Genomic DNA, 18,664 nt, shown 5'->3' on the forward strand with positions numbered 1-18,664 from the left:
ATAATAATAAATAACAAATTTTGGAATCATTATGTAAAATTAGCTACAGGACCCAGAAACCCCACCCCCGAAAAAGAAATTGACCACACCATCCCCCCTGAAATTTTTTTTTACAATTCGACCGCTGCCCATAAGTATTCCTCAATCTGTTCATTATAAACAATATAACAAGAAAAAGACCCGAGGTATGTAAATGTGTAAGTATATTTTCCCTGCACAACTATATTTACATATCTGATGGCTCAATAAGTGCAGTGTATCTTTATTCCTCGAGGTGGCACTGTTTGATGCACAATGACGATGTGATGTTTCACTCATAATTACCGCAGGCATAAAACAAACGAATATCATCAGCAGAAATTGAACTGGTTTGAGCAGCTTTACTGCAGAGCAATTACTGTACGCAGTGAAATATAAATGTCACTGTTATTTGATGCTGGATGTGGTGAATAAGCTGCTAGTCATCAAAATATTGATTTTGAAGCCATTGAAAACGATAGTTTTGAGAATATGTTTGAGATCGTGAATAAGAGCCCTCTGTGCGCGCTGACGACAACAGCTCAAATCCAACCCTTCTAAGTTTCAAAAGGTAACGAAATACGCTTTATTTTATTCTTCTGTAATTGTTCTGTAAGAGTTTTTTGCTATTGCAGCAGTTAGAGATCCACCTCGCTGAAGACTCATGATTGGCGAAACATTCGTGCGTTTAAGAGTTACTTGAGCAGCCCTAGCTGGAGCAGTCTGGTCTCTGGATCCAGGTTGTTCTGTGAGGGAGTGCGTGTGGTTTTCCTGCAGATGTGAGAGTGTCTGTGGTCTGCAGGTCTCCTCCTCCGAGCCCCACGGCTCCACGCCGGATGTCTGCGGGACAGAGACCTGCTGGGAGAGGTGCTCCTGCGCCTCCGTCTCGCCCCGGACCCTTGGGGCCCCTGAACAACAGCGCTGACAGCCCACAGGTTCCCAGCCGGCCCAACCGAGCACCTCCCAGCATTCCCAGGTGAGACCTGACCTGATCTCTGCTCTTACCAGCTGCTTCTGATTGACCTATCGGTAAGCCCCGCCCCCTTAGTTACTGTTGCTCAGTGACAAACAAACAGAGCTGCTCACTGTCTTACAATGACAGCTGTCAGTGAAAACCTTCTTCCGAGGTGGTCTTCTTTCAAATGGGACTTAAATATGCCATGGAGGGATATATAAAAGGTATTAAACTAAATATGTAAAAATACAAATCACAATGCAAATGGGAGAATTATGTTACGGTCGTCACGATCGCAATGACAACATCCCGGATCAACACCGTTCATATACCGCAGAGTAAGATTAAATTAATTTACATTTGACTAGATTAATATGGAGAGGCACTCTAATATAGACCTTCGTTTATGTGTTTTTGACTTTTGACAGTTCGCTATTTAGGTTTGTACGTTAGCATGAACTCACTAACTTTAACACTAACGTTAGCTAGTTTTAGCCGGGGATACCTTGCTGAAGCACAAGATGACATTAACGTTCTGCTTGAGCAGATGAATAGTGTAACTTAATGAGAGTATGGGTGTTTTCACACCTGTAGATCGAATGCTTTGTTCCGAAACATGGATTAAAATTATTACAATGTTGCTTTTTATTCTTGGTGCGGTTCGCTTTCACACGGCAAAGTTTCTAAACGGACCAAATTTGTTAATACAAGTCACACGCGAGTAAACTGTTCTCCCATTGGTCAAAATTTCACGGTTTATTTTCCGGGATTCCACTTAGCGGTCACAGCTGTCATCTGTCAGAATGGAACAATAACAGCTTTGCGGGCTTATTGTTGGGTTTTTTGTAGCTGTCGTTAATAATAATTTATCATTTTGAGCAGGAGTCCAGGATTGATTGGGAAAACATTTTTAAAATGCACCTACTACAAAGAAGAGCAATAAGACGGCATTATAAAACAAAGTGAGCTGGGGTTGAATGCTTTGGGACATTTTGCTCTGTTTTGGCTGGGTTTAGAAAATGGAATAAAATATATTCTATTGCCTATCCTCTCAGGATACCTGGAATCAGTGTTACAAGTACCCTAGGCACATCGTTTTTCCATTTTTGTTGCATAAACTCCATTAAACCGATGCGAGCTTCGGATCGTCCAATGTTTCTCTATGGCACTGAAACCTACAGATGTCTGAGTGCAGCTCCCCATGCAACTGATACTCGACTGCCATTGGCTCATCTGCGCTTGAGGGGAGGGGCTTACCGATAGGTCAACTGCATTACAGCATTCCCCTCTAGCACACAAACACACGCTCCAATGCTCAGCCAACGCATTGCTAGTGTGCAGTACATCTACTGGATGTAATCTCAGTCTCAGTTTGTTCTGTTTCTTCATGTCATTCCAGACAGACTGCATGATGATCAGATCAGATCTCAAACAAAAACCTCACTGCATTATTACAGTTAATGGCAAAATGAATGTTTGGACATGTAAACTGATATTTCCTACTGACACACTACAGCAAAAGATAGAAATAACTGACTTCAAGTCATTTTTTAGCTGTGTTGTAATAATTTTGGCCAGCACTGTATATAAATTAACATGCAAATGCTGTCTGACTGTCTTCTAATACTAGACTGCTTACAGATACTAATTCTGTCTTTCTGTCTCTTACCCTGCCATCCATTGCCTTCCTCGACGCTTCTGCTGCCATGAACACTTTCTTCTTCTTCTTCTTCTAACCCAGCCGGCGTCCTCCTCCTTCCCCGACGCGTCAGCTTCCCCCGTGAGCGGCGTCTGTCGTCTGCATGTGCAGTGATCTGTGTGTGTGAGAGCGGTGCTTGTGTTGTCTGTCTGTGCCTCCAGTCTCCTCCATCTTGACACAACCCTCCTGAAGCACTTCTAGCGATGCATGCTCGTTTACTGTTGACCTGCGTGTTCACATACTTGTGTCATACTATACCATAGTGTGTGAGCGGCATATATTAGTGCAAGTCTGGAAGTGTGTGTGTGTGTGGATAAATTAAAAGATAAAGGTGAGATATTTGTCTTTACATTTAAATTATTAATGTTTTTATTTCGTAATGTTGTTTGTCATTGAAAAGGCTCAGAGGAGACCTTTATTTCTTACTTGTGAACACTGGTTTTGCCTGTTTTGTTGTTACTCGCAGCAAACACAGGCATCTTTAGAAGTCATTGTCTGCAAACACTTAAATGTGCACCAAAATATGAAATATATTCATCTTCTTGAATAGCGCCACCTGCTTGCCATACTAGTTGATGACAGTTAATCCAAAATGTTGAACCAAAGTACCTGGAACTGCAGTATACAGCTGTTCTGCTGTGTAGAAACTCAACTCTATGTACTGTACATGTTTCAGATGAACACAACACCAGACAGTCATCCATTACTGTGCAATAAATCTAGCAGTAGTTTAGTGTCGTGTCTATCGCTCTGTTCGTCACATTAGTGATATTTAAGCATTGATGATGTTCATTTGCTATTGTACTCATGTTTAGTAACTCCAAGACACATAGCATTCTCCAAAAGGACTAAATAAGGAATTCAAGACACGTATGCAGGGATTCTTGGGAAACGCTGATGTGTTATTTTCACGTTCATTATTAAAAACATGAATATATGGATATATTATCTGCGGGTTTGTGAATCAGAGACTTTGTGCTTGTTCAAATGTGTCCTGCAGTATTTCATTTACTAGTCTGATGACATTGAAACTGGTTAAACTACCTGCTGTTTGCTCTCATAAACACATACGCTTCTGTTCATCAGACGGATGTTTGTGTTCTTTATGTTAGTCACTCAGACTAAAGCTAAGCACACATGAAGGATTTTAGACACTTGATGACACTAGCGTTTGTTTAAGAGCAGATCTGAGGCTCAGACGGAAGTTTGACATTATATAATACATATATAATGCATTCATATGACGGCATTGAAAACAAATGCTGGAAAATGTGCTTTAGCTGTTTATTTGCTGTTCTCAGCAGACAGTTGCATAGTTTGAATAATAGTGGAGCAAACACCAGATTTGAGCGTCTCACTCTTTCTGTGTTTCATTATGGCTTGATGTAGTGTACCTCTGTATGTATGAAATAAAATCTAGTATTATAAAATCAAATGAGAATCTGCAGTGTCTAATTCCTGTTTGTTTTTTCGTGTGGATGGTGATGTAAAGTTTCTCTCAAAAGTGCAGTTTTCTGTTTCAGGTTTTTCACAAAGAAGCTGTTCTGCTCGTTTCAGTCGCTCATAACACTTTGATTTGTGTGAGTGTGTGTGCGTGAGTGTGAGTGTGTGTGCGTGAGTGTGAGTGTGTGTGTGTGTGTGTGAGTGTGTGTGCGTGAGTGTGAGTGTGTGTGCGTGAGTGTGAGTGTGTGTGCGTGAGTGTGAGTGTGTGTGTGTGTGTGTGTTTTGAGTGTGTCACAGATGCGTGTACAGCTGCATGCAATGCTGCTGGAAACCTGCCAAGGACCTCAGTTCACAAGCTGATTCCTTCTGAGGCCACTGTTTATTTAATGCTTTCCTCATCTGTGTCTGTCAGTGTCCGTGAGTCCAGAAGACCTGCTAAAGACCAAACAGGGACCAACGCCTCCCGCATCCTGAGAGATCAGGTGATGTTTGCACACGTGACGCAGTGAACGACCTGCGAATTCATCTTAAAACTGATGAGAATTTATACCAGAATCAGCATATTGCTTTCTAGTGTACATTAGTAGCATGACCTCTGTGAAATGCTTGAGAATCCCGAGGGACAGTGAGTGTTGGTCTGATCTGAATCTGTGCAGCGACCCGTCTGTGCCCTGCAGAGAGCAGGAGATCCCCAGCTTCGAGGAGTGGACCAAGATCATGCTGGAGGTGGAGAACCAGAAGAGTGAGTCGTGTTGAGACAGGAGCTGCTCCTGCTCTCGCTGACAGTGTTTCTGTCCATCAGGTCAGATCACACACCATTCTGACGGCCTTCACGCTGCGGGGAAGAAGCTTCAGCAGACCGTTGCCAGCTACTTCTCTGTGGAGTGTGGAGCCAAGATCCTATCCTCCAGCCCCGAGGCCAAGGTTCATCAGCATGTCTGATCCCATCTGTGTTTGACACCGAGTTACTGTGAGACAGGCACTGAACTCCAGAGTAAACTACACATATTACTGTTTTTCATCAGCAGGATTTTGTCTAAATCAGGTCAATAAGAGAATCAATTAAGTGTAATGAATTTTTCAGTTTTTCCAGAGCACTTCTGTTATTCTGATGGAGAGCATGTACATGCTGAATCCCTGCAATAACAAGATCTGGTGGGCTGATTAGACTGTTTGTTTTAACGTCAGGCAAAACTATTCTGTGTGATAATTGTTGTGTGTTGCTGTGATTGATCTGAAGTGCTGCCGTTGTGTTTGCTGTGTGAAATCACTCAATAGCCTGTGTTTAGTACCTAGATAGACTTTCCAGACAGATAACAGCAGGATCTGTGTTATTCCTCATATATGAGTGTTTATGAAATGAAGAGCACTAGAGAGAGCCGTCAGCAGTGATGGAGAAGCTCTGTGGTCTTCATCGTCTCCTCATCGTGAGCTCTGTCAGCCCATTCAGCTCAAGCAGCTGGACATCGCTAACTTTGAGATCTTCTCCTCAAACCCCAAAGTCTTCCTGGTGTCCATCAGTGACAGGTCAGCACTTATGGGCTCCATTACTGACTGCCTCTGCATTTGTGACTTCATATTTCTTGTTTTGAATTCCATTACAAAATTTTATAATGCAGTTTTTGTACTTAAAGGGTTAGTTCACCCAGAAATGAAGTCCATGTTTTACTCGCCCTCGAGGCATTCTAGCTGTATATGACTTTCTTCTTTCAGATTAATCCAATCGGAGTTACATTAAAAATTATCCTTGCTCTTCTAAGCATTAGAATGGGAGTAAATGGCTGTTATTTTTCAACAGTCCAAAAGAAGTCAAATAAAGTGCATCCATCCATAATAAAGCGTGCCTCACACGGCTCCGGGGGTGAATAAGGGTCTTCTGTAGCGAATCCATGCGTTTTTGTAAGAAAAACAAACACAGAAACAAAACAGCGGCCACGAATTATAAGTGCAAAACGAGGATTTGTAAAGAAAAATGTCAGAGGATTTCGATATAAGCCAAGAGGAGACTGGTTTTCCTTTGCTAAAGTAAGGAAACTTTGCTTCCTTTGCACCTGTTAACAAACTCACGAGACTAGCATATCTCATCACCGGAACTGAGAGAAAAGTGTTTATTACGTTTGAAATATAGACATTTTCTTACAAAAACGCATGGATTCGCTACAGGAGGCCTTTATTCACCCCCCGGAGCAGTGTGAGGCATGCTTTATTATGGATGGATGTTCTTTATTTGACGTCTTTTGAAAAAAAAACACCCGCCTAGTCCCATTCTAACACTTGGAAGAGCCAGGACAGTTTTTAATATAACTCTGACTGGATTCGTCTGAAAGAAGAAAGCCATATACAGCTAGGATGCCTTGAGGGTGAGTAAATCACTTTTCATTTTCAAATTTCAATCATTTTTGGGTGAACTAACCATTTAAGCACACATCCCTCGGCTGCTGGGAGCGATCTGAAGATGTCTTGTGCTTCCAGATGCTCTTCTCTCTCTGGTGAACAACATTGCTGCCAGTGTGGACCTCCAGAGACCACCGCAGGAGCAGGTCTGACCCCACCACACCGACCCTCGTGTCATTATCAAGCATGTGTTCATCACCAGAGTGTTTCTGTCTTTCAGGAAACTCTTCCTCTGAAGGGTTAAACATGACAGAGATGGTTTTCCCTGCCGGATCCACCGGGTATGTGACTCCAGAAATCACCTGCGCTCTTCATGTGCTGAGTTCACCAGCCAAGAAAACATATTGCAGTATTTTTAGTGATGTTATTTTCAATATTTGTCTCTCTCTGAAGTGGCACCTTTCACACATTTGTTCCTCACATTTTCATGTAGCGGTTCATTCTGGGACACTTTCTGCAGGACACATGTAGGCATCTGATGGTAAAAGCCATTAAGAGTGAGTGATGATTAATGTTTGTTGGTGGACGTGTGTACTGTCATTAAGTGTGTAATGTTGCAGCTCTGAGTAAAGCTGTCAAAGATTTATTAATAATAATAATATTAATAATACATTTTATTTATACGCACCTTTCACAGCACTCATGGTCACCTTACAATCTTAACACAAATGTCATCCTCGAAAGCATCAATACTAACAATATTAAACAAACAATACTATAATAAAGCAGTCATAAACAGTCCATAAACAGATGAGATTCAGAAGTATGAAGATATCCAGTGAAATCCATAAATGAGAGCAGAACTAAAGTCTCCATAGTGTTCAAACAAACATCCTGTATAATAAAACAAGACCAGGTAATGAGGAAGATCTGAATGTACGAGCAGGAGTGTAGATATGAAGAGCATCACAGAGGTATAAAGGAGTACGATTATTGAGAGCCTTGTAGGTAAGAATCAGCATCAGTTGTGTTCAATAGAGGATTCTACAAATAATGAATGCAGCTAAATTCTGGAACAGAGGAGAGCATTGCAGTAATCGATGTGTGATGTAACCAGTGCATGTGTGAGAATGGCAGTGCTGTTCACTGTAAGAGAGGGACAAAGATGATTGATGATATGTAAATGAAAATATGCAGAACGAGTTATTAACATCAATAAGGTGATATCAAGGAGAATATCCAGACTCTTAACCTGTGAGGAAGCAGAAACTATGGATCGATAGTCACAGAAAAACTGTATTAACTTCATAAAGCCTATTTGTATTTTTGAATTTTGCAATTGGAGCTTGGCGAGTGAAAATTTTGGAGCCTAGACCATATTACATATATATTATGTTAATGCACCATATTAAAGCTAATTCACACGGCACAGAGCGACTGATCCGGCTAGAGATGTAAGGTTATGAAAACTTCTTGGCACCATAATAGTGACCTAAATGAGCACCGTTATCAGTATTATCATAGTATTGTTAAAATGTGCTGGAAACGTTCAAAAAGTTTGGACGTCTGGATTTTAAATGACAACATGACTGACAACAGTTCATCTAATAACATGTACGAAATGTTCAAATATAACTTTTAAAAGATTTCATATAATGGTAAACCTCACATTTCAGCCATTAAATGAAGAAAAGGGTTAAGTCAAAAGGATAACTGATTAAAAAATGATTATATGTAATTTACCTGCTCCGTAAATAATTCTAGATACCTTATCCGAATTGTTTAAATGTGTAGAATCCACATAAGCTTGTTTTTCATAAATTACAGCAGAGCATGCAGATTCGGTCCATTTTTAGTCCAGACAGAAACTGCACACAGACTGAATGTGAATGTAAGTGTCTCTCTGACAGCAGGTGGCGCTGATGGAGCAGCAGAATTACAGCTGTAACCTCCGTGCACAAAGCAGCATTGCGATTAAAACACTGCTTTATTAGGTATTACATGGAGCGAAGATGAAAACAAAATGCCATCGAATCTTTTCTGAAGACAGTCAGAACCTTCAGATGTACATTCATATAATTTATTCATTTGTATAATTCTCTTAGTACTCTTTTAAAACCTCCCAGCTTTCCGCCATGTTTTCACACAAAACGAAACTACTCTTGACACCGTTACTTAAACTTAAGCTTTATGCTGGACGGTATTTATTTATCCTAAATTGTTCAAATGGCGGTAATGAATACGGTTTTGAAGATAGTTAAAATATGAAACGGTAATAATAACCATGGGGAATTTTATCATGATTTATCATCAATCTGGTGATCGTTCTATTCCTAGATCCGGCAGAACCTGATGGCCGTGTCTGTTGTGTCTGTGTGGTGTGAATTGGCCTGTATGTGGACTGCAGCGTCTTATTCTGCATTTTCTCCACTCAGGCCGGTGACTGTGGCGGTGGATCAGCTCGATGTCATTGCGATTACAGAAACCGGCAGCTTTACTGAAGAGATGGCAGCGACACGCACACCGTCGCTCTCAGACGTCACTGGAGACGCTCCGGTCCAAACTGTGCCTGACGTGGAGCAGATAGTCATGCTGCTGCCCGACGCCGAGGACGAACCGGATCAGTCCTCTGGAGGAAACCTGAAGCAGATCAGCAGAAGAGTCGTGAGAATGAAAACACAGAGCGCTCTGAATCTGCCAGCTCCCATTCACACAGAGTCTCGCTTCAGGAGTACCTTCTGCAGCGCTGCTCCTCTCCAGACGTTCTTCAGACGAGGAAGACCCCGTCTATAACCACAGTCACAGAGGAGCCGCAGACTCTCCGGCACTCTCCCTCGAGATCCAGAAGATCTGGCTCCCAGTCTGACCTCAGATCTGCTCCGGCTGGTTTCTGCGGACTCTCTGTCCTCCAGAGCGACGCAGCCCATCGAGCTGATGTGTGCGTCTGCCAGCGAGTGCCTCTCAGCGAGCGCTGACCGTCTGAGCGAGAAGCCGGATCTCACGACCGCCTCTGCTGCACAGACTGGAGAAGATCTGGTCTCATCGGAGCAGGCCAGCCTTGACAATGACATTCCAGCTCCTGCTGTTCCCATGAACTCAGCAGACAAGTCTCAGCTCTCCTCCATATCTGCTCTTGAGGATGAAGCGGTCAGCGGCGGATCCCTGACCCCGGCTCAAGCCGTTCATCCTTCAGACGGGCTCTCAAGCTTAGCGGAGTCCAGAAACAAGGAGCTCTTCGATGATGAAAGCAGCGCTCATATTGAGCAGATCTACACAGAAACGCAGAACTCCAGCGACACACCCATGCACGACTCCAATCAGAAAGAGTCTGTTTTCATGAGGCTCAATAAATGCATCAAAGTCCTGGAGATGAACATGTCGCTCAGCGGACGCTACCTGGAGCAACTGAGCCAAAGGTGAGTCTCGCTGGATCCATTACAGGGTTATTTGCACAAAAAACAGCTGTGTATTTGCAAATATGAAAGTTTTCCACTGTCATGCTTAAAGCACTCTTTATAGGGGCCAAACACAAGTATTCTTCTTCTGCTGTTGAGTCTATGGCAGCCCATAGAACCACTTTAGGCACAGTTATGAGATTTGGTGCACAGATAGAGGACAGTCTCAATATTAACCACAGCGAATTTGGAGTCTTTAACTCAAAGCCTAATGCTTGTGCCTTCTTAAACGTAAAGGCTAAAAACAAAAATTTATTTTCCCTCTGATTCCTTGGCTCATGCCAAGACGATTGAACTATCTATTTGTCTGCTTGTCCGATCTTCACCAAATTCCACACACCATCATCAGACGATCCTGGCAAAAAGTTATTAAAAGCTTTTTAGTATCTCAAACCATTTTCATATAATTCATTGCAAAATTTATTCGTATAATGCCACTCTGGATCTGAGGCTGTATCTCTGCAACACTTTGGCATATTGACACCAAACTTTATGCGTGTCATTGTCACCCAACACCAACCACACCACATCAATTTGGTACCAGCGCCACCTATTGCTCAGAAGTGATAAGCAGTGTTGGGAGTAACGCATTACAAAAGTAATAATATCAATTACTTTGTCACATTACAAGTGATTGTATTTACAGATTGTCAGCCATTTTGCTTAAAATCTTCATCAAATGTCTGTAATTACTATTTTGTCTTCAGATGGTCTGATGCTGCTACTCATTTGCCTCCGATGTTCTTGGCCCCTTAAAGCGACAGTTCACCCAAAAAATGAAAATTATGTGATCATTTACTAACCCTCAAGTTGTTTCAAACCTGTATGAGTTTCTTTCTTCCGTTGGACAGTAGTATGAAAAAATACTGTGGAAGTCAGTTGGGGCCAGAAACTGTTCAGTTATGAACATTCTTCAAAATATTTTATTTTGTGTTCAACAGAAGAAAGAAACTCATGCAGGTTTTAAACAACTTGAGAATTCATATTTTTTATTTTTTGGTGAACTATCACTTTAATTGGTGCTTGCAGCTATATTTTAATCTGTACCTTTGTTCTGTTGTAGTTATTTGACCTATTGCTTATAATTAGTATAATTGGAGTCTTTTCTTATTTTATTAATGACTCTTCACTTGTCTTTAACAAGTTTTGAAACATTTCACATACATTATATTAGGTAGGACAGTATTATTTTTTTCCTGTGATATTGAAATTGGTGTAGAGAATTGTGAAATGTCACTACTGTCTAAAATGTAATTTTTTAGCACAAATAACTATATTGTAATATACTGTATATTGTTATTGTGATGTGAGATTTTGATCATATCATCATCATACCTTTGTGATTGTGATTGATCTGGTTGTGCTTGTGTTTTATCGGTTCAGATACAGAAAGCAGGTGGAGGAGATGCTGTTACGTATCCAGTCCATGAACTTCCGTCTGCTAGCCATCAGAGGTCACTCTTTCCATTTCATTGACTCTCGCACCACACACTGTTGCATATCACCCCGGACTACATATCCCATCATTCATTACACTGATTGCACACAGCACTGATTGCACACAGCTGTTTCATATCACTCACTCACTATTTAACACTCAGTCTCACTCCTTTCTAACTGCCGAGTATTGTATAGCATTTATCACTCTACGGAGCCTGTTTACTTTCCATAGCCTTAGCTTAGTCTTGCCTTGTCTGTTTCCTCGTGTCCTTATCTTCACTTGTGTATCTCGGATTCCCCCTCTCGTCTTGCCCTATTCTGATACTGTTTGCCCCTGCCTGGACCTTGCCTTGTACCTGGACTTATCCCTCTAGTCTTGCCCTATTTGATCCTGTTCGCCGATCGTAGACCCCCGCTAGCCCTAGGATATATTCTTGTGTCTTGCCTCCTACATACCTGTTGCCATTATCTGACCATTGCCTGTCTCTACCATGTCTATTATTAAAGCTTTGCACTTGGATCCGCACGTCTCACGTCTCGTCAGCCCCATAACAGATGCAGAGAGCCTTTAACAAAACCATAATCAAGCTCCAGAACACCTCTAGAATGGCCGAGGAGCAGGTCAAAGACATCTTGAGTCTAAACTCATTCAGACCAAACCTGGACTGATGCGTTAGTTCATCCAGGATCCTCCTGTTGGAGAATCTGTTTATACATGATGACGTGAAGATCGGCATTGGTTTCTTCTGTTGTGTAGCTCGATTTACTGCCACAAAACAGTAAAAGGTAAATCAGTAAAAAAAATCTGAAAAAGTCATGAGAAGCAGCAGAGTGAAGGATGAGAAGAACAGAACAGCATCACAACCTCAACAGATACACACATGAGCACTCCTGATGTATGTGTGTGTGTGTGTGTGTGCACAGCACAGCACACTGGACACTGTTGTCCTATTCTCTGTCTCAGTGTCGTATCTGCCCATGTTTCTGTGTTTCTCTCAGCCGTGTGTGTGTTTGTTTCAGGATCAGAGGCAGACGGACTGCATCCAGGCTCTGAGGCTCAGCTGGAGAACGTGACGCAGCTCGTCCTCAGTCTGTCTGTCAGCGTGAGTCGACTGCAGCGAGAGGTGATCAGCCTGTTCACTAGTTTATAATTATCAGTTTATAATGACAAAACACCACCATCAGATGACCACGTCATCATTCATATTTCAACTAACTCAATTTCTGTAGTAAGTTTTTAAGCGCAGGGATCCATCGATATCACAGACTGAAACAAAGCTCTTATTTTATTTACAAATTCCTTTTTTCTGATTACTGAAGCCTTTTATTAATGCAGCGTCACTGCACGGCCATTGGTTCGTGCAGTAAATAAAAAACTAACCAATGGCGAGGCAGCAGAGCTGCACAAGCCTATGGCCATGAAGCTGAAATGGGCGGGGTCATCTGGCTATATAAGCCGGCATTCTGGCATAGGATCCTCAGGTTAATTTGACTGAAGCAACAACGCTGAGTCGTGCAGCTACATAGCATGGCTAGCAAAGCAGTACTCGTTCCCGTATCTCAGGGAACCGAGGTTACATTAGAAACCGAGTTTTCCCTATTGATACTTCACTTGCACTGCGTTGCTAGACACGATGGGGAACCAGTACAATCACGCCGTGCTATGATAGAGGAACGACTAATACTTGAACTTGCCTTACACCATGTCCTAACTACATGCAACGTGAAAAGATTCCAGCGACAAGCAATTTGGGTGCCCACACCAGAGGTGACACGAAGAATCAATCAAATATCACAGCCAATTAGAAGCGTGTGTGGGCGGGCCCTCTCTGGAAACGCACTGCACTCTCAACGAAATGGATAAATTTGTAATCTAATTCAAAAATATCAAACCTTTTTAACATGATTAAATGTACTAACTGAGTGACTGATACCATCTTTGTTATGGAATACACTTGTTGGTTCGCAGTGAGTTCACAGTTTTTTAATTTTGCTTTAATTTTCAAGATCCGAGTTAAACTATCTATTGTTGCCTTCAGTATGGCTATAAGGTCATGCAAAATGATATTCAAACTCACATTAGACATGTTTAACTTTGAATAAAGCACATAATCACCTTAGGGTGTACTCACACTAGGTGTTTTGAACCGAGCGCATTTGACCCCCAAAGCCCGGTTCGTTTGACTAGTGTGAGTGCCCCGTGCCATGCTCGAGTGCGGTTCGTTTAGCTGTCCTTGGCCCGGTTGAAAGAGGTGGGCCAGGGCACGGTTCAGTTGGGCTCGGGCGCGGTACACATGTAGTGTGAGCGCTAACCGCGCCGGAGCACGGAACAGATACTATTTTGTGTGCGCTACTGTCAACATTACGACCGCAAACATACTATTACTACTACTACACTACACTTTTCAGTTAATTTAATTCAATCAAGTATATTTTTGTTTATAATGGGTCTGGTTCTCACCTTATTAATGAACTGGAATTGTAGTCTGCGATTTAAAGCTGAAAATTCTTTCATTAACGTCAGCTGACTCTGTAATAATTCTCTGATACTTACAAGTGAAAATCAAGGCACGGCATAAATTACAAATTTTTTAGGCAGAATATTAGCGAAAGTGGGTTTCTCCGTTATCTTGCACATGACGTAAGCGTGCTCCGGCCCAGAAAGTTTAGTGCAAGTGTGAGTGTAGGCCAGGGAGTGGGGAGGGGGGATAATCGCGCTCGGGCTTGGTTCAAGGCAACCGTGCCTAGTGTGAGTACAGAGAAAGTTTAACTCCTGGTCATCCTCCGAGGGAGGAAGCGCAGAGAATGTTATAGCCTGTGCTCTGAATGGTGTGGAGAGCACTTTAGGTATGTAACCATGCCTTGGCTTCAGGATGACCTTGGAGTCGCTGGGCCCGAACTCAAGGCAGGTAGGGCTCACGAAGAGCACCTGCAAGTCTCCTACCCGCACCAAGCGGAGAAGACCGACCATTTAAGGGCATAGAGACGTCTCGTAGATGGGGCTCTAGCCTGTGAAATAGTATTTAATACGCTCTCTGGGAGGGTCTGTAAGCTCCCATTGAGAGGCCAAAGGTGTAGAGCCCACAGCTCGGGCTGGGGGTGCCAGATCGTTCTGTTCGCCTGAGAGAGGAGGTCCCATCTCAGGGGAATGGGGCTGCTATGAGCAGCTGAGACAGCGCCGAGAACCAATGCTGGTTCCTCTAGGGGGACCTTGTGTTTGTGCTCCCTGATTTGTCTGATTACCTGGGGATCAAAGCGATCGGGGGAAAAGCGTACAGGAGAATGTTGGGCCTGTCATGAGCCAACGCATTCCTGTTCTTCAAAAAATAAGTTGAGCAATGAGAGTTGTCTTTTGAGGTGAAGAGGTCAACCTTTCCAAGAGGCGTTCTACCAACCCAAAGAGGCGCTTCGAGGTGAGCCCGCCTTGGCAATTTATATAGGACTCCACTGTCATGCTGTCCGAGCGGACCAGAACATGGTGTCCCCTTAAGTCTGGCAGGAAGGTCTGAAGGGCTCGACACACTGCCAGCATTTCCAGGCAGTTGATGTGTAGCCGACCTTCCTTGTCCGACCAGAGCCAAGGTCATTCTGCCTTCACACAGAGCTCCCCAAACTGAGTTGGACGCATCTGTCGAGACGACCTTCCTTCTGCAGACCATTCCCAGAGCCACGCCCTGTTCTAACCACTGAGGGCTCTTCCACCTTGATATGTAAGCGTCCATGATACCAGGCATGGGACGGAACCCGGGGTTTCAGCCAGTACTGAAGGGGCCGCGTGCAAAGCAGGCCCAGCTGTAGCACCGGAGATGCAGAGGCCATGAGGCCTAGCAATTTCTGAAACATCCTGAGAGGGAGAGAGGCCCCAACTTTGAAGGAGGCCGCGAGCTGCTGTATGGCCAGGGCATGCCGTGACTACAGCCCTCATTTGGGTTGAGTCGAAGGCTGCGCCCAGGAATGAAATCCGTTGGCTGGGAGACAGCGAGCTCTTGGAAAAATTGACCCTGAGACCCAGGCACTCCAAGTGGCTGAGGAGAAGGGACCTGTGGGATAATAGCTCGGCCTCTGACTGGGCTAAGACGAGCCAGTTCAGAATGCAGATTCCCATCTGTCTCAGAGGGGAAAAAGCTGCATCCATACACTTCATAACTTACGAGGAGCTAGAGACAGTCCGAAGGGGAGGATCGTATATTGATATGCCACTCTCTCGAAGCCGAATCTCAAGTGCCGAATCTGGATGTAAAAGTAAACATCTTTCAGGTCCAGAGAGATGAACCAGTCCCCTGGGCATATTTGCAAGAGGATCTGCTTCAAAGTAGTCATTCTGAACGGCCATTTCATGAGGGCGTGTTTCAGGTGCCTGAGGTCGAGGATGGGCCGGAGACCGCCTTCCTTTTTGGGGACGAGGAAGTAACGGCTGTAGAAGTCTGACTCGCTCTGAGCTAGTGGAACCGTCTCTGCGGCTCTGTGTGGCAAGGGGTTGGATTGACTCTTAAAGAGTCTCTTTAACCCTTCAGCTTCTGCTGCAAGCCTCCATCAGATCTGCTGAGATCATCACAGCTGAGGATGTCTGCAAACCACTCCACACCCTTAAACTAATGCACTCTTCTTTGCATTTCAGCTCTGTTCTTGCTCGTTTCCTAGTCTAGTGCTGTAATAAGCCTGTGATTGTTCGCAGTGTATGTTGTTGGCTCTGTGGTGACTGTTGCTCTATAGTAAGGAAACAATGGCAGTGGAGGGAGAGGAATATCAGACTCATCAGACTCACCCTGCACCAGATATGAGAGCACTGTGATCATTCCTACATGGACAGAGTGCTCATACATTATAACGACCAACTGCACCAGAAACATCTGCTGTTTGTACTGGTGGCTTTATCAAAAAGTGTACTTACATTTTTGGATGGCCAAAATCCATTCAGCTTGAACTGACATTTCCCGCTCTGATCTATTTTTACAGAAGATCCCCCTCTGACTGATAGTCAATCACATTGTCAAATTTATTTTAAAATCAAATTTAGTTTTTTTTTTTCAGAAATGAAAGAATGATAGAGAGATTGAAGTGAAGTTGTGGTATAAATGGAATCCAAATGGTATCTTTCTGGAGCTGAGAAAAAGGATGTTTTGAATGCTATTTACATAATATTTATTGCTGTAGTATTAGTACTTGTTTTAATAAATGCAGTGATGCCCATGATCACAGACAGACTTGCCATATGAGGGAAAATTGAGGCACATTTAGCATATTGCGTTAAATAATTACAGATCTGGATCCAAAGTCTAATGCAATGAAGTTTCTTTTGTGAGAAGTGAGGAAATGTGTATTTAGGGCGGATCTGCAGGAGAGTGCGGCAGTAATGAACAGAGAGAAGCAGGTCACCTGAACGCAGTCATTATGGAGACCTGGCTGTGTTTGGGCAGGTGGATCGCTGGAGCAGGCGTGAGTTCCCGGCCGATCGACTGAGACACCGGCTGCAGAGCGAAGTGTGAGCGGGATCTCAAGGGTGTGTAGAATCTGCTGAGCTTTACAAGCATCGGTGATACTACTACGCCAAGTGGGTAGAAGATTTATTTGTATCAGTCAGAGAACAAAAGTAACAATAAAAAATAATTCAAATGAATTTATTACAAATGACAATATTAATCATTAAACATTATATAACACAGAGAGGTTGAGAAAAGCACAGAAACACATGGTCCCTTAGCAGGATACACACACTGATCTTACGGTCTATAATGAGGATTTATTACACACATATTAATTGTAGGACATATTTATTCTGACATGTTATTTCACTGACAGAAGTTCAGCTGCAGTATTAATGTCATGAAGAGACTCTAACATCTCACTGTTACTGATTTATCATGCAGCTCAAAGCATTATGGGTAGAATCTCTCAATAATCTATTCTGATTCATCAACACAGTTTAGTGGAACCGTCTCTGCGGCTCTGTGTGGCAAGGGGTTGGATTGACTCGAGAGGTAGGTCGCTGTGAGGGGACCTGATGCACGTGATAAGTTGGAAGAGGAAAAATGCTCTCTTTTGAGTATGTTTGTGTTTTAGTTTGTCCGCTATCGCAGTGGTTAGTTGCATGGGCGCTCGAACGGGCCCGGTGCTTTCAACAAACACCTCGTCTCCAAACAAGTACTGTTTGTTGGTTCGTTTTTAATTTACTGCACGAACCAATGGCTTTGCAGTTATATTGCGTTATTTAAAAAGGCTTCAATAATCTGAGAAAAAGGAGTTTCCCCATCGCGTTTAGTGATGCAGTACGAGTGAAGTGTCGATAGAGAACACGCAAGAGACGAATAGAGAAATGCAAACCATTGCAGATTGAACTGAACCGGCTCTGAGATGCCAGAGAGAACTGAACTGAGCTGAAGCAGCCCTGAACTGATGCCTGTGATCTTAGTGACGCTGGAGATGTTCACACACTGGATGCTAAACCTGCACAGACCCTCAAATCTTCTGTTCAGCACTGAGGCTTATGCAGTTTGCATTGTTTTTTCTAATTATGTGCCACAAAATTTCAGACAATAATTAATAAAATAAAAGTAATGAAAGTCTTGCATTGATTTTGTTATATTTATATTGTATTCTGACCCTCAAGTCGTTACAAACCCAACTTTCCTTTCATTGCAAGACTAAATATCTAATTATTATATACATAAAATCACATGAATATTATAACAAATATTACATACACTAGAATTATGTTATATCACAAAACATCTTTGCATAAATATGATGTTGCTTTAAAGGGGTCATATGATGCAATTTCATTTTTTCCTTTCTCTTTGGAGTGTTACAAGCTCTTGGTGCATAAAGAAGATCTGTGAAGTTGCAAAGACTAAAGTCTCAAATCCAAAGAGATATTCTTTATAAAAGTTAAGAGTCAGCCACACCTACCTAAAACGGCTCGTTCGAACACGCCCCCACATATCTACCTAACTGTGTGGGAAGATTTGCATAACGCCACACAAATGTTCACGCAAAGAAAGAAGGAGTAACTTTTATTCTCGCTGTAGTATTGTTGCCGCCACCGCCATGTCGTGAAGGCGCTGTGTGTTTCGTTGTGAAAGCGAAACTACTTTGTATGGTCTTCCAAAAGAGGACGATATCCGCTTCGTCATACCTGGAGCTGATCTGTGCTGGTCGCTGAGGAAATACATCAACTTAGTGCTGTGGATCACCAGATCGGCTTTCACCGTTTTCACCGCTCCTTCATCGGATCCGCCGGGACCGCCGTTCTCAATCCCGCCGCCTCAGCTCACTCTTGCCCGGCCTCAGCTCACGCTAAGCCGCGGCTTCCGCTCACGCTAG

General features: G+C 43.1%; 1 protein-coding gene and 1 long non-coding RNA gene across 2 annotated transcripts in view; both read left to right on the forward strand.

The window, feature by feature from the left end:
• LOC107731583 (dynamin-3-like) overlaps nucleotides 1–5,656 on the forward strand; it is a 39,397-nt gene extending 33,741 nt beyond the window's left edge. Inside the window, exons 25-27 of the mRNA XM_016542703.1 lie at nucleotides 4,528–4,597; nucleotides 4,772–4,841; nucleotides 4,918–5,656. Coding sequence (XP_016398189.1) covers nucleotides 4,528–4,597; nucleotides 4,772–4,841; nucleotides 4,918–5,057 — 280 coding nt within the window. The 3' untranslated portion in view covers nucleotides 5,058–5,656. The remainder of the gene's footprint in view (nucleotides 1–4,527; nucleotides 4,598–4,771; nucleotides 4,842–4,917) is intronic.
• LOC107731588 (uncharacterized) lies at nucleotides 780–3,696 on the forward strand. Its single transcript, XR_001638785.1, has 2 exons — nucleotides 780–994; nucleotides 2,715–3,696. It is a non-coding gene; the product is annotated as an uncharacterized LOC107731588 (long non-coding RNA).
• Nucleotides 5,657–18,664: the final 13,008 nt, after the last annotated feature.

Source organism: Sinocyclocheilus rhinocerous, unplaced genomic scaffold, assembly GCF_001515625.1.
Source record: "Sinocyclocheilus rhinocerous isolate Xijiao unplaced genomic scaffold, SAMN03320098_v1.1 scaffold1933, whole genome shotgun sequence".
Classification (NCBI taxonomy): Eukaryota; Metazoa; Chordata; class Actinopteri; order Cypriniformes; family Cyprinidae; genus Sinocyclocheilus; species Sinocyclocheilus rhinocerous.